Below are 16,302 nucleotides of genomic sequence, written 5' to 3' on the forward strand. Positions count from 1 at the left end.
TGCGGGCCCGATACTCTCACTGCAACTCTTCCATGCTGCCCTGGGCAGCTCAGAAGCAGCCACAGACCAAGAGTAAAACATGAGGGTAGATATATGCCAATAAAACTTTATTTTGGAACACTGGACTTTCAATTTTATGTCATTTTCAGGTTGTCACAAAATAGTATTCTTTTGATTTTTTTCCTGCCATTAAAAAGTATAAAAACCTTTCTTGCCTCATGAGGTAAACAAAAACAGATAGTGAGTGAATATGGCCCGTGGGCCGTAGTTGACACTTTCTGTAGATTGTGGAGACCTCAATAAAAAATCTGAACTTCACTTGGGAAGAACGTATTTAGGATTTTTGAGGAAGAGAATGATGTGTGCAAAGCAGTGTTTAGGAAAACTGAGGTGGGAGCAGCACGTAGGATGGGCTGGAAAGAAGGAGATCAGAGGGGGGCAGCCGGTCAGGAGGTGATCTAGATGGGCCTCGTAAGGACCAGTGAGGGTCTCTAACCTCACAGGATGAAAGAGATGGGTGTATGCAAGAAGATATTAGGATGAAGCAAGAAAAGGATTTGATGGCTGGTGAGAGAAAAATCAGTGTCTGACACCAGGGTCTTGGGCATGGGAGACTGGGTGAATGAGGCCGATGATAAATTGGGAGACAGGACGGCTCAGTCTTTAGGGCGTGGGCCCTGCACCAAAATGCTTGAGCCCAAACCTGGCTTCCCAACCCACTAGCTATAATCTGTTTCCTTCTCTGTAAAATGGAATTAATAATAGCATCTACTCCGTGAGGTTGTTAGGAGGATGGACTGAGTTAGTACATATGAAGTGCTCGGAACAGTGTCTGGCACATACATGCACTCAAAGGTGCTAGCTCTTATTCTTTTTTTTTTTTTTTTTTCCAACAATAATCACAATATTTATTTAAAGTAATATATTTGCAGCTCAGATAGTTCTAAATTGTACACTTCAGGTTTATTCAACTTCTTAAAAATATTTGAGGGCAGCTGCAACCACAGAGTTCAACTCCATCATTATTTCTTTGCCCATTCTTCTCTCTCTTTTCTTTCCCGAATAACTTCTTTCAGATATGGTTCAAGGTAGAATTTATCCTCCTCATATTTTGTCCACTGCTCTTTAGGCAAGATCTGATGCCTCATGGTCAGGTCCAGTGCTCTCTTAATGCGAAACATCCTGTCATTATAAAGGTTCTCAGGAAGCCTTCTTATGGCCTCTTTCACATCATCATTCTCATATATTGTATCATCTCTCATTAACCCCAGTTTATTGAACCCTGCAGCATTGTAGTACCATTTTCGAATACCCTCCAGCCACCGGCTTGATGCTGCAACGGCAGGCCTGCTCGCCATTTTGACCGGAGGCTGCAGCGTTGCCTGCTAGCTCTTATTCTTAATCAAATAGTCTCGTGTAAAAATCACAAAATAAAAGTTTTAAAGATAGGAAGCAAGTTTAAGGGAAAAAAGGATATCTGGATTTAGATGGTGTGCTTCAGTACACCCTGGGCAGCAGACAGACAGATTACAGAACAGAAGCTCAGAAAGGCCAAGGAAAGTGCTAAAGATGTGGATGGGTGTTCATAAAGAGAGCAACTTGATTCCTTGGAGGCAGATGAGAATACTTGGGAGGTCAAAGATACAGATTTATAAACATGCATGACGGTCAAGACCTGAAGGTCTGCTTAAATCTCCTCTCTGTCTTTTAGTAGCTTTGGGTGGGTTACTTAGGGCTCCTGTACCTTAGTTTTCCCATCTGTAAAATGGGTATAACTGTAATACTTACTACACGGTGTGGTTGTAAAGATTAAAAAAGTCAATGTGAGGCCCAAACAAATCCTGCCACAAAATGAGTGTTGTAATTAATGCTGGCCGTGATTACTCTGACGACATTTATGGGAACTCAAGAACAGAGAAGCTCAGGGGCAGGAATGACTGAAAAGCACGGAGGAATTCGCCCGTTGAGATAGTCCTTATAGAACTTCTTTATCTCTCTGCCTACTACACTGCATCAGGATGAGGAAGAATGATTCTCTGAGGAGAACTTGATCAGTTCCTTTCAGATCAATGAGCAAAATCCCAAGCTCTCTATTTAAATGCTGTTGACCTAAATCTGCAGGATGACAATGTCTCTAGGAACAGCCCCTGGTGCTTTTCAAGTGGCACTGGCTGGGCTGGCTAGAAAATCCTCTGACTTACATAAATTTCCTCCTTAGTGAGTCTTGCAGAAAACACTCAAATTGCTCCTTTTCACTTCAGGGGTGAGGGGCTGCTCGCTCATCATTTCTGAGAAAATATCAGCCCCGCCTCCAGCTAGCACATGTAACTCTCTATCACATCAATCAGGATCTTACACTACAAAGTTGCTCATCTACTAATCCACACCGAGTGAGGCTTATTTCTTCTTAAGCTTCTTAATTTGCTGCTTGGAAAATTACCCTGGGTGGAGGCAATTAGTGTTGCATATTTTTTGAGGAGAAAATTGCAGCCTGGCCCACTCTGACCGTGTGGGTCAGGGATTTCTTCAGTACTCCATTCCTTCCTTCTCTTTGCTTTTTCTCTTAGCCCCTATTCAAACCATCTGGTCCCTTTAAAATTCCAAGATGATTTCCTGGTGCCATATTTAACGTTATCAAAGCAACCTTTGGCGAAGGAGAAGAGCTTGGGCATGAAGAATATAAGTGACAATCTTCCCAAATAGAATTGGCTTCAGGAAGGTTTTCCTTGGCCTTGCTAACTGGTGTGTGGGGTTTTGGTGTGTGTGTGTGTGTGTGTGTGTGTGTGTGTGTGTGTGTGTGTACATGTGTTGGAGTGGGGTGGGGGTGGTGGTGCCTGGGTACGGAGTGGAGATGGACTCAGAAAACCTTTTAAGATTTTCTTAGTAATTACAGCCTCTCTAAGGTCCTCTCGGTCATTCCTGGAGAAGTCACGGTGGAAATCTCTACTAGGCCAGCCAAGTAAAAATCACTGTAGGGACATGGTCTTAATTCGGAGCCACCAGGAAGCGGCTCTAGGTCCTGTAGCGTCAGTAGCTTTGCCTTCTTTGCTTGTGAAGGTAACCGTGCTAGCTGGCAGTGGCCTCTGCCTCCACTCTCTGCCCATCACAGCCACAGGCGCCCTGTGACAATAGTGTCAACTGCCCACCTGCGCATGGATGCACCTGCTTGGCAGAAAGACTGTTCTTGTGCCTGAACATCTAGCAGTGGGGAGCGGAGTTGCAGCTCGTGTTCAGACCCAGATTTTGTGGTTCCTGGCTCTCATGATTCCTCGGAGATCATTGTCCAGCTGAGACATGTTCGCTCCAGACATGTGGCAGATTCTCTGATAGCCCCTTTACAGGACATGGGATAGGGGTCTTTGGATGCCAAATCATCTTTACCTTTCTGGAGTGGAAGGCCCAGGACCTACTAGAATTATGGAGGAAGTAAGCAGAAAAGGGTCCAGAAGGCTTAATTGTAGCAGGTTTTGTGACAACTTTAGGTAGCACCCAGCAGGTCTGTCCTCCAAGTGACCCTAAAGTGTGATTTCAGTGAAGCATGTTCTCTCCTACTGGCCACAACTCCTTGTCCTTTCCCCTGAGACTTGTTTCTGAGAGTTTGATTTTTGGTACCTGGCCCCCAGGATTGTGAAAAATCATACCTCTTACAGCCCTCACCCTGTCCTTAAGAGCGGAAAGAGAATCTGAGCTAAAAGTACACTCCTGAGCTTCAGTCCCTGGAGATTTATTTTCTTAAGAGTATTTATTGGCTCAGTCAGTGGAAGGGTGACTCTTGATCTCATGGTTGTGAGTTTGAGCCCATGTTGGGCATAGAGATGACTTAAAATTAAAAAAAAAAAAAAGAATACAGTATTTACTGTTTACTAAAGGAGAGAGCCTAAACGTGTCCTCTATCTTTATCTTCAGATATGTGAGAATGCTATTGAATTATAATCAATAAGGAGTATAGCCTCAGTGAGTGGAATATCCTTTTCTCCCTGTATGGATTATTATGTTTCTGGAAATCAGTGGGAGCATTATCCTAACAGGGCCTGGGTCTGGATTCTGTAATACTTGGAGTCCTTCAGTCATCCAATTAAGTCTTCCCCACAGACCACCCCCCCAACTTTCTCACTCATAAATCTGATGCTGCTTTGTCTGAAGGATAGCAGATTCACTTTCATTTGAGTTTGAGTTTGAAGTGGGAGGTTGCAAGGGTGAGGTCTGGACTCTAAGAGTAAGTATAAGCTATAATTATATTTCTTCACATTATGCCTTTGATTATGCTTTGATTTGATGGATTGCACACCCCCTACTGCACACACCAGGATCCTTTTGAAAAAACTAAATACACATATTTTCGTTAACCTTCCCAGCGACTTCCCAGAAATACCTTTTGAGAAGTCTCCCAGTGTTATATGACAGCCTCTCTTGCTAAATTCTTACCTCAAAACCACAAAATTACTAATGAGAAATACGTTCTAGAAGCCTTGCAACATTTCTCTTCCAACACAGCCTCTTTGGGGGCCACTGGTGTGGCCATTTTGATCAAGCTGATCATTTACTTTATGCAAATACCAGAATGGACTGATGATGGCCTCCCTGAGGTGATTCTTCCTTTGACTGAAAGGATAAGTATGAAATCAGCAATTTATTGGAGCTTGTATAGTGATGACCTCAGGATCACCATATCTGAGTCCAGCAGCCACCTCCTTGTTACATGACCACAAATAAAATCACTTCCGGTCTATGGTTTTGTTTTTTTTTTCGTGTCTGCATTTTCATGACTGTAAGATGATAAGCAGAGAACTCCACTTGTTCCCAAATATGGCCAATCAATATCCAGAACTGGTAGGCCGGGATAACTATTTTTAAGAAACAATAATGATAATATTGTTTATTATTGAAATAATATTGATTATTAGCCTTGAGTTGATAGGCATGGAATATTTTGCTTTAGGGACTGAAAGTGGAGGGAGAACATTGAGAGGGCTTGTACATTTATTTGAGGTTTTCAGTGTCCTCAACCCTGAGAGAGCATGAAGACACAGGTCACATGGAGGAGTGCCTGTTATCTGTTCCTCAACCCTACCCTTCACTGCTGTTAAGCTCCCCAAGGAGTGGGGTTAAAACAGCAAGTTAAAAAGCTGGATTTCTGAGAGACTTTGTGAGACTCCAGGCAACGGCAGTGCTACTTTAAGCCTCAGAGTCCTTGATTTGAGAGGAAAGCCGTGTCCCCATTGCTATATGGAAACTGGCCCCCTTTGACACGGCGGAACCTGACCACAACATTGGAGATAGGAAGACAGCACTTCAAGTGAACAGGGGCATTTCCGCACGGCAGGGCACATGGTAGGGCAGTGGGCTGTGGGTGTGGCTGAGGCCCAGAGGGAGTCCACGGCACACAGTGAGGGACAGACGATGGCTCATACGTTGTTCCCAAGAAACAGGAGATTCTCTTTAGGAGTACCAAGAAATACCTGGATACAAAACACTTACTTTGTAAGGAAGTGGGGAGAAAGAAACTCAGAATTACTGATACCATTGTGATTTCATTTGTGGCTGCAGAAAATAGTAAATCAAAATTGTTTTAAATATTTTAAACTAACATTACCAACGGTTGTCAAGGATGTGGAGCAACTGGACTTCGCATACATTGCTCTTGGGAATGCAAAATGGTAGTGTCACTTTGGAAAACAGTTTGGCAGTTTGTGATACACATACACATAACCCAATCCCATGCCTCCGTGTGCTCACCTGAGGGAATTGAAAACATATATCTGTACAAAGGCTTGTAAAAATCACCTTCCAATGTAGAAAGGGTATCTTATTAATATTTGTTTTGCTATTTTTTAAATGCTAAGATTTTTCTTTAGGTAATTTTACTTTTAATATTCTGAGCGACTCTGGACTTTTTGGGCTTTTTCTCCCCTTCACATCTTTTTGGAAACCTAGAATACATAAAATGGAGCTCTTCCATCGGTATTATTATGGACTATTAAAAAGTATTATGATCCTTAATGAATGAGAAAAGAGACGCAGACTCCAAATTGGTACATAGTATTGCTAGATAAGACATCTTCCCACCAGTACCCTGAAAAAGTTCTAGGTTTTTCGATGATGTGTGTGTGTGTTGTTGTCCCTGAAACCTCTCAAACCTCAATAGGACAATTATGATTCTCACTTCCTTTGATTTTTCTTTCAGATTACTTTTACATGCAGGCTGTCTTTACATGTCTAAATATTTAACCACATCAATAGAGCCCTCTCTTAGTTTTTTTCTGGAACGTTGGATTCTCTGTAGCTACCCATCTTGACCCCTGACATCTCTATATGCAGAGAACAGTGGTCAAATCAGCAATCATTACTCTTTGGTTTAAGAGGAGGTCAGACAGGACAATGAGCTAAAAGTCAAGGTAACAAAAGAACTGAAGGCTCTAGAGGGTCCTCTTCACAAGTGAGTGAACTTGATTCTTGCTTACTGAGATGTGAGGAATCTTGGGCTATTTCAGGAATGTCAGCAATTTTGCCCTAAAGCAACTTTGATCTTGTTGCCCCTCCTCAAGCTTGGTCATTAAGGGAAAACATGGAGACCCAGGGATGCCTGTTACCAGAGAACCACTATTCCTCACTTAAATAAATCTCCTCCTATTGTTCTCTTTTCCTGGAAGGAAAAACACCCATTCTCCCAACTCCCCTCAGAAGAGCTCCAAGACCATTTACTCCGGCTGATGCCCTCTCTAAGAGGAATGCCTTTGAAACTAGTAAACAAAAGCCAGAGGAGGAAAACTGAGGGTCTCCAGCCACACAGGTCTCCTCCTCCCTGCTGTCTTCTCCAGCCCATGCACAAATCCCAACAGAGGTGGGATTTCCTGGGGCTTTAGGAAATTTCTTAAAAAGGGGAAAGGGGGAAATTATGTATAATTTCTATTGTATCTAGTCACAAAAAAGTAATTCTGTTTCCCACCCTTTTTTTTGCTTTTAAGCTTTGAACTTTTAATAGTGGCAATTAATATGAATTAGCCACAACAATGACATTTTATGCTTCATTCTTCTGGAAACAACTAGTTTATGAATGATTAGGCCTACTTACCTCCTAGAGAAGTCTGTGGGAGTTCTCTGGATGAAGAAATCCTCCCAAATTCTCATGTTTCCCCATAAGCAAAGATCAAAGCCAAGAATCCTATTGTCTCCATTTTAATTCTGTTTCTCAAACTATAACATGAGCAGGGTCCCCTTTCATTCAGATTCTTTCCACATAGGTCTGAAGTTTAGGGTCTGTCATCTACAAGGTTTAGAGATTTGCATGTATTTTATTGTGTTTTCAAAAATTAAGAGGCCAAATTCCCTAAGAGCAATTACTAAGACTTGTTTAAGAGTCCCTCACCTTAGGAAAAGAAATCGTCAGCACACTTGTTCAAACAAAATGCGTGCCAGTTTTCTTTATTTTATAATCTTATAAAAATGTTTTACTTACAGCATGGGATTCTGAACATGTTTATGAACATTTTCCAAATGTCTTGAAGTCCAGAGGTTGGGAGCCCAGTCATTGTCGGTTGATGAGTTTGGGGGAGCCATTGGAAGGCATGATAGCCCTGGGCTGGCTTTCCTTCTCTCTCCCCACTCCCCAGGACCCCGTCTCTCCAAGATCCTCTGAGCCTTTACAAAGTGCTAGCAATGCTGTACTCAGTGAAGGACCTTTAAAAGGAAGGGAGAAAAGGGTACTGAGCAAGATTTACTTATCCTTGGATGATTTAAAAAATAGATTAGGATTAGGCAGCATGGTAGGCCCACTTTGTTGAAGCTCCATCATCCCACTTCTTAGGATAGATTGGGGAAGCATTCAGCGCTACGTCACCTAGAAGCTAATTCATACACACGTTGATGGAACTCATCATGGTATTCAGAATTGCAGTGGGCCCCCAACCAATGATAATGTGTGCTTACAAAACAAATATATGCGGCACTAATTTTTCAGTTTATAAAGCATTCATCTTTAGAATTTCTTTACATGGCATTTAAAGGGGAAAATAATTTACATAAGTTCAAATTATGCCTACAGTTTTATGAACATACTTATGTTGCATACAGTCTCCATTCCCCTTCCTCCACTGTGACCACACCCACCCACACCCACACCTGTGCTTAAACTTCCCTCCCAAGCAAGTAGAGTCATAAGAATAAAATAAAGAAGGACCTTCTTGCTCTCCTATGATCATTCTGTCTTCCTCCTAGAATTGCAAACTGATACATGAAGTCTTTTAGATCTCCTAGTCCAATCTCACTTTATGGATGAGAAACCAAGGCCCAGAGAAGTGCGGTGATTTGGCCAGAAGTCACAGAGTTCATTAACAGCAGAGCTGAAAGTAGACCCCAAGCTATGAGCCTCACATCAACAGCCTCTGGTCTTTCCATGAAACTGTTCCCACACCTGGGCAGACAAGTGCTTCTTTATTCAGAGACCTACAGAGGAGACAGCTTTACAGACTGTCTACGAAATTCGTTTTCCAGTTTCAGTTGTGTACACTCTCCCTGAAGCCTTCCTCTGACTTTATCTAACCTAATCAGAACTGTCCACGTCTTACGAAAGAAGGTCATGTCCAGAGGGAGATGGGTTAAGGTGGTCACTGGCAGCATACCACTTCTATATAAAATAGATAATAACCTAACCCTCTAGGTTGGGGGGTGTGTGTGTGTGTGTGTGTGTGTGTGTGTGTGTGTGTGTGTGTGTTTAACAAGGCTGAATATTCTAAATTCCTCAGCTTTGTCTCAAAACCCTATGTTTTATTCTTTAATTATCTTTATAGATTCCTCAGAACCCATCCTACATTCTTAACATCTCTCTTGAATGGTGTAGCTCAGACTGAGATACAGGATTGTAAACAGGCCCTGCTCTGCTCGGTGGTGACCTTTGAAGAAAGGTAGCGCAGACTTACTCACAATTTCAGCTGTTTCATTTTACAAAATTTTAGTACTTTCCTTTGATTAGAAGAAAATTCCCACAAGATTAAATTATTTCTTCTTGGCAAGTATGCTAAAGCAGTCATTTATTTAGGGGCTATGAGCAAAAGCATGCAGTTTCCATCATTATGACTATTGTTGCAACAAACTTTATTTTTAAACTACTTAATATATGACTTCTTAGAGGCCTGATTTGTCTGTTCTTTGAGGTGGAAATATTTGTCACAATCTTGTTCTGCTGCCCAATAAATCAAAATGTTGAGCCTCTTGTAATAAAAATAGTTGCTTTGAAGTATAACCTTAAATGTCTAATTTCCTACCAGTAATAATGAGGCTTTATCCAGCCATTTTGGGGGACTGAGTTTTCTCTCTTTTTTTTTCCCCCTCTCTCCTTTTGTTTTTCTAACATGTGGGCTGTCTAATGACAGGATTTTGTATTCCAGATGTTTTGGCGAGAGAAGCACTAAGTGACGGGTACACATCTCAGACCTTCATACCACCCAAGTGGCTGTTACGTCACTGGCCAGGGTGAGCCTATCCAGACTATCTCTACCACGCGCCCCCCCCTTTAGTTCATATTACGAACCCTTTAGTTATCAACACAAAATAACAGAAATTCTTTTATGCGGCCATTACACAGACATCCAAAGAAGGGGAAAAGAATCTAAAACCACACAGAAGTTTCAACCCATGTGGTTTTAATAAGAAAAAAAGAAAGAGATGGTTTAATTAAGTAATAAGACTAGACTCCCTGGTGGTTAATAAGGTAATTTGCCACATGATTAAAGGTATGTGCAAGTGGAATTTCTGTGGTAACATTCTCGCGCAAATGGAGGCTTTTTGGAGACTGGGATTGTTAGTCACTTGAATACTAGGACTCTGGAAACAAGAGAAGAGCAACAACAAAGAGTCCCTTTTGAAATTCTTTCACCGTTATCCAATCGTTGCAGACAGAGGAAACAGAGAACCGTACGGGAGCCCACCATCCAGCAGCAGAGCGAGGGCCCCCCTCTGTGTTCTCAGCACCGTGAGGCTCTCCAGGGGACAGAGACCAGGCCCTGCTCTGACCGTTCCCTGGAATGACTGAGCACACGTGAGGGTTTGACACATGGAAGCCTCCAGGACCCTAGCTCAGTTTAAAAAATGCTTCCATTTATTTATTTACCATCTATCTTCCTGCTTCTGTCTCTCTTCTCTCCACATCCCACTGGTATGTCTCCATTGCTTCTTGAGGTCTTATCCCTCCCTGGGGAATTCTTCCTCAGCTTTGCTAGAGATTCAGGTGATGCGGTTGGTGTAGCCGGCCTGGAGCCCCTGCTGCTGGGTGAGCAGGGACGGCTGCCCGGCGGCTGGCAGCGGTGGACACTTGTTCCACAGTCCTCTGCCAGACTTCTGCGTACTGACAAGCTGGACTGTCCTCCCCGATCCAGGCTCCTGGCTGCTGCGAGCTGCGTGACCCCCCGGAAGCACTTCTTCTTATTTGTTGAACGAAGGCACGATCATTCAAAATGCTCTCTCTAAACTCCAAGGTGCTACAGACACAGGACAGATCACTGTCATTATCTTCTCTCCGCAGCATCTTCCACGTGTCCCCGGGGGGCTTCTTGTTTTGGGGAAAGAAGATCCCTGCCAGGTCTCACAGTCTATAATTCTTCATTCATTCAGTTATTCATTCACTTTTTTTTTATCGGTATTTATTGAGTTGGGGCTGCTACAGTGCCTGGGAATGCAGACTCCCTGCCCTCATGTAGCTTACTTTCTGGGAGGGTGACAGACAAGAAACAAGAAAACAGCTAGGATCGCTGGAAAACACAATAAATGCTTGGAGAAAATGAATAGGCTGATGTAGTGGGCAGTCAGTGAGGTGGGAGCTGCTGTAGGCAGGGGGTGTCAAAGAAGGCCACTCAGATGTGGGGCTTTCCGGCTGTGATGCACAGGCTCAGAAAGGACCAGCAGCACAAAGAGCAGCAAGAAGCCTATTCTGAGGAGAGGAGTGAGGCCTTCCCGTGGGAATAGCTTGGGGGTGGGGTGAAGGAACAGAAAAGCGGCTAAGACCAAGTGGATCACTGAGATAAAGTCGGGAAAAGAAGCAGGGGCCAGGTCATGCAGGATCCTGCAGGCCAGCGTAGTAAGTGCAAACTTTATGCCAAGTACAAGGGGAGCTATTAGAGGTGCTGAGCAGGGGTGTGGCGTGACCTGACATATGCTGTTAGAATATCAAGCTGATGTGTGGAGAATGGACTTTAAGGGTGTAAGACAGAAGAAGGAGACAGAGAAGAGAGTATTGAAGTAGTTCACATGGGCAATGAAGGTGCCTCGGATGAGGAAGAAGGCAATGGATAAAGAAAGGAGTGGGAAAATGGGAAGTATAATTAGGAGGCGGAGCTGAGATGGATTACAGAGGTCTGAGTGTACGTGCCGTGCACATTATCTGGACAGGCGAGACAGTGGGTGGGCTGGACGGTGGGCACAGTGGAAGAGGAGGAAGAAGAGGAAATTCCAAAGAGGCTCTCTCTCTTGTGACCTGTTCTCTAGGAAAGCTGTGTGTGTGCGCGCCTCCCAATTAGCCCCCTCCCTGTCTTTTGATGCAGAGGGAGAAGGGGCAACTCTAAATAAACCGTGTCCTGACCACATATGGCTAGGTAAATGGAAATCAGTATATTGATTCCCTTGAAAGGGCACAGGAAACCAACATGTGTTCTAGGCACAAAATCATCTTGTTTCTGGCTGACCACAGACACCTCAGTTTGGTTAGTGTAGTCTCTATCCAGCCAGAACTGAACTCAGACGTCTTAAGAGCACTTGGGCTTTTCCTACACACCCTAAAGTCAAACAACTACAGCTGACAGAACATGAGAATTGTAGTCCTCTCCTCATTCTCTCTCTCTCTCTCTCTCTCTCTCAACTTTTTATTTTGAAATAATTGGAGATTTACAGGAAACTGCAAAGATATGACAGAGAGTTCCCATGTACCCTTAACCTAATTACCTCAGTGGTTACATCTTGCATAACTCTAACATGATATTAAAACCAGGAAGTTGACACTGATACATTGTATGTGTATAGTTCTGTTCCATTTTATCACATGTATACATTTCTGTAAGCACCAGCGCAATCAAGATACACATCACCACAAAGATCTCCTGGCACCAGTATCTTACCAGTTTGAGTGAAATGTAGAAGTCTTACCTCCCTTTAAGTCCCCTCGTCGCCCCTGCCTACTGCCATGATTTATAGTAGAATTGTCTCAAATATTTCACCTACATACATTGAAATCCACATCACACAATGTTATGCTTTTTGCTTTGACTGACAAGTATAAATTAGAAAACTTAAGGAAAATCCATTTTATTTATTCATATTTTTACTCTTGCCTTTTTCCTCTCTTCCTTCCAGATGCTCTAAGATTCATTCCTTTCTGTTTCAAGAACTTTCTTTAGCCATGCTTTCAGCGTAGGTTTGCTAGTGACAGATTCTCTTGGTTTTCCTTCATCGAAGAATCCTTCTCTTCCCGAAGGATAATTTCACAGGATATAGAATTCAGAGTTGACAATTCTTTTCTTTAACTCTTGAAAAGTGTTGTGCCACTTCTTTCTGCCCCTCCCCGCACCCCACCCCCAGTTTCTGACGAGGAATCCACACTGTCATTCAAACCTTTTTTCCTGTGTTGGTAAAGTGACATTTCTCTCTTGCTGCTTTTTTGTTTTTGCCTTTAATTTTCTGGTGTTTGATTATAATGTGTCTTGGTGTAGATTTCTTTGGATGTTTCTCGTTTTTTTGTCAGATTCAGGAAGTTTTCAGCCATTATTTCTCTGAGTACTTTTTTCCGTCTGACCCTCTTTCTCGTTTCTGAGACCTTGATGGCACAGATGTCAGATCCTTTGCTATAGTCCCACAGGTCCCTGAAAGGTTCTGCTCATTTTATCTTTTTTTAGCCTGTATTTTCTCTGTTGCTCAGATTAGCTAATTCCTATTCTATCTTCAAATTCATGGATTGCTTCTCTGTCCTATCCATTCTGCTGTTGAGCCCCATTACATTTTCAATATTTTTAATTGTATTTTTGGCTTATAAAATTTTCACTTGGTTCCTTTATTTTTTTTTCTTGCTGAGACTTTTTTTCATTATTTCAAGCACATTCACGATTGCTTGTCACAGCGTTTTTATGATGGCTGCTTTAAAATCCTTGTCAGATAATTCCAACAGATGTGACATCTCAGTGTTGGTGTCTATTGATTCCTTCTGTTCTCTTTTACAAAACTTTTTACTCATTACCCCATTGTCAGAGTGATTCAACCATTTCTTGCTCTAAGGACGAGCATATTTGCAAGTTTCCAGATTTTGGCCTATGTTTTTTGTTTTTGGGGTTTTGCTGGGTGTTTTGTTTTTGTCTTATAACACAGGCATTTTACAGTGGTGAGGAGCACAGACATTAGGGTCTGACGGACTCCAGTTCAAACTCAGTTTTACCACTTACCAGTTCTAGTGACCTTGGACAAGTTATTCAACTTTTAAGCCTCAATTGCCTCATCTATAATATGAACACATTTTTTACTCATATCATAACATTTACGGGGGAGAGGAGGGTGAAGAAGGAACAGGGTAAATAGATGATTTTTTTTAATTAGTAAAAACTGTTTCACAATATTTGAGAAGTGAGAACATTTAAACAAAAATTTATTATGAAAGATAACATATACAGAGAAGAGCATATAAAACATGTATGTACATTTAAAAAAAAGTGAAGACCCATAGTCAAAATATAGAATAGCCATGGTCACAAAATAGAAGATTGCTAGTACCTCAGAAGTATAGCAGCTGGATTTACCAAATAAAAATTCAGGAACTGAGGGGCGCCTGGGTGGCTCAGTTGGTTAAGCATTTGACTCTCGATTTCAGCTCAGGTCATTGTCTCAGGGTCGTGGGATGGGGCCCCAAGTGGGGCTCTGCACTCAGCAGGGAGTCTGCTTGAGATTCTCTTGCTCCCTCTCCCACTCTCCCCCCCCTGCTCGTGCTCTCTCTCTCAAATAATAAATAATCTTTATTTATTGATAAATAATAAATCCTTAAATAAACAATTTTTTAAAAAACTTCAGGAACTGAATTTCAGATAAGAATAGATAATTTTTTTAAAGATTTTATTTATTTATTTGAGAGAGAGAAAATGAGAGAGAGAGAGCACATGAGAGGGGGGGAGGGTCAGAGGGAGAAGCAGGCTCCCTGCCGAGCAGGGAGCCCAATACGGGACTGGACACTGGGACTCCAGGATCATGACCTGAGCAGTCGCTTAACCAACGAAGCCACCCAGGCGCCCAAAAATGGAAAATTATTTTTAAGTCTATATTCGTCCCATGCAATATTTGGGAAATACTTTTACTAAAATATTATTATTTATCTGAAATTCACATTTGAGTGGTGTCTTGTACTTTGTCTTGCAGTCCCATCTAGAGGGCTACTCCCCGTCACATTAGCCTCCCTCCCGTATGACTTTCCTCATAATTATGCCTTTGTTTTTCCTTGCAGTTTTACCACCTCTGTATTGATTCCGAAATGAAGAGTTTCGTTTTGCCTGTTGGGACTGTCACAGTTTGTTATTGTTGTTGTTTTACTTTTTTCTGAGTTATGTCAAATCCAGGTCCCCTTCTACCCTTACCAGTGTCATGAGCAGCCTAATAATCTGTCATGTTTTTACAGTTCCTAACCCCTTGACCTGGTAATCCAGGAATAATCAAGGAAATCCAGAGGAGAGGCCGCAGGTTATCTGTTCACTGAGATCACCTTGGAAGAGACTTTTTGCTACACTCACCCAGCCTTGTCCCAGGCAGCTGGCCCTGCTGGGGGCTGTACTCTCTTCATGCCTAGCTGGCCTTGGGGACTAGTTGCTTCTGAATTACAGCAGCCTTGAGCCATTTCCTTCCAAGCTCCAGCAGTTTGTAGAATGCTGGGTACAAATAGGCTCATATTTTACCTCTTAGAATGTACCAACCACCCTTCTTTCCTTATCCTGAATCCTGGAAAACTCTTCTCTCCTCTGCCTTGAGGCCTTCTTTCTCAACCTTTAGAAAGAAAAAAAGCACATCTTCCTACCCTTTGGTTTCACATGGTTTAGTAGCTTTAGGGGAGAAGTGCTGGATGATTTATGAAGCCAATGGCCCATCACCAGCAAAGAGCTGGTTTATCTTTCCTAAGGGAAAGAAAGCTTGGCCTTCAGAAAAGCAATAGTGGCCTCCCATCCTCTAGGAACAAAAAGCTTGCATCTTCTGAGCAGCAGAAGAGGTCATCATATTTGCATATTCTACTACATTAGAGTCTCCAAAATTTACATATAAAGCACCCATCTCAATGCTGGAAAACAAGAGTCACCAAAAATATAGCTAGTATTGCTTTTTGTATGATCTTTTCCTGTGCCCCAGACCTTTCTCCCCAAGTTGCAGAAGTCCAGAGTCTAGCTTTCAAGGCCCACCAATGACAAAATACACAGTGTCCCCTCTATTATGAACGCACTGCCTTTTTTATTCCAGATGCAAACTAGTGAAAATTAACATCAGCTACATCCCGGAGGGAAAAACAAGTAATAACAGGACCGTGTGCAGCCTGAAGGTCATGGATGGGGGACGAGAGAAAAGCTGTCTTGCTTCCTCGCCTTGATGGGTAGGAAGTTAATGGGCTATCTGTGTGCCAACAAGCGTCTCTGGTCTCCCCACCACCTGGCAGGCCCTTCCTACCCAGCTGCCTCTCTGAGTCTCTGCCCAGCCAAGCCCCATGAAACAGCAGCAGACATCGAGTAGGAAGAGAGTTTGCCTGGCCAACCCCCAGGAAGAGCTGGTCCAGTCAATATTGTTGACCACCACATTGACTACAAGCAAGGGCATGTAGGTCAACAAATGGCCTAGCCTGTATTTGACGAGGATTGTGGCCATTAAGAAATAAATCAGAGAGCTGGGCTACAGTCCTGTCTTAACAAAAGGCCTGGCATCCCACATTGGCAAAGGAAGAAATCTCCCTAAAACTTTGAGGAAGAGCTAATCCTGCCCTAGATCTCTCTGTCTGGCAAAATTTAGAAGTAGAGTCAGTAGGGACTTTGGTCATCAGACATTGGATCGCCAGGGGAGTGACCTACCTCCAGGCACCCATCTAAGCCAGCCCCTGTCAGGTTTTTCCGTCACATCTATACTCATATTAGGAGAAAGCAAGGGACATGAGGCCTCTCTGCTCAGCTTGCTGATTGTCCTGAATTGCAGCACTCCAGACTGCAAGTCAAAAATGCCTCTGGACCCAGCAACCTTACGTGACTTATGTGTTGGGCTTAGAGGACCAAGGTGGCTCTATGTGTGAAGATCTCTACAAAACATTTCAGTCTGTGT

At 42.8% G+C, this 16,302-nt stretch overlaps 1 protein-coding gene across 1 annotated transcript; it reads right to left on the bottom strand.

The window, feature by feature from the left end:
* Window positions 1–871: 871 nt before the first annotated feature.
* LOC113929477 (cytochrome b-c1 complex subunit 7) lies at window positions 872–1,381 on the bottom strand. The gene has a single exon (XM_027606418.2). The coding sequence runs from the start codon at window positions 1,356–1,358 to the stop codon at window positions 1,023–1,025; it is 336 nt and encodes a 111-aa protein (XP_027462219.1). The 5' UTR covers window positions 1,359–1,381; the 3' UTR covers window positions 872–1,022.
* Between the last annotated feature and the right edge of the window lie 14,921 nt (window positions 1,382–16,302).

This window comes from Zalophus californianus, chromosome 5 (assembly GCF_009762305.2).
Source record: "Zalophus californianus isolate mZalCal1 chromosome 5, mZalCal1.pri.v2, whole genome shotgun sequence".
Taxonomy (NCBI): Eukaryota; Metazoa; Chordata; class Mammalia; order Carnivora; family Otariidae; genus Zalophus; species Zalophus californianus.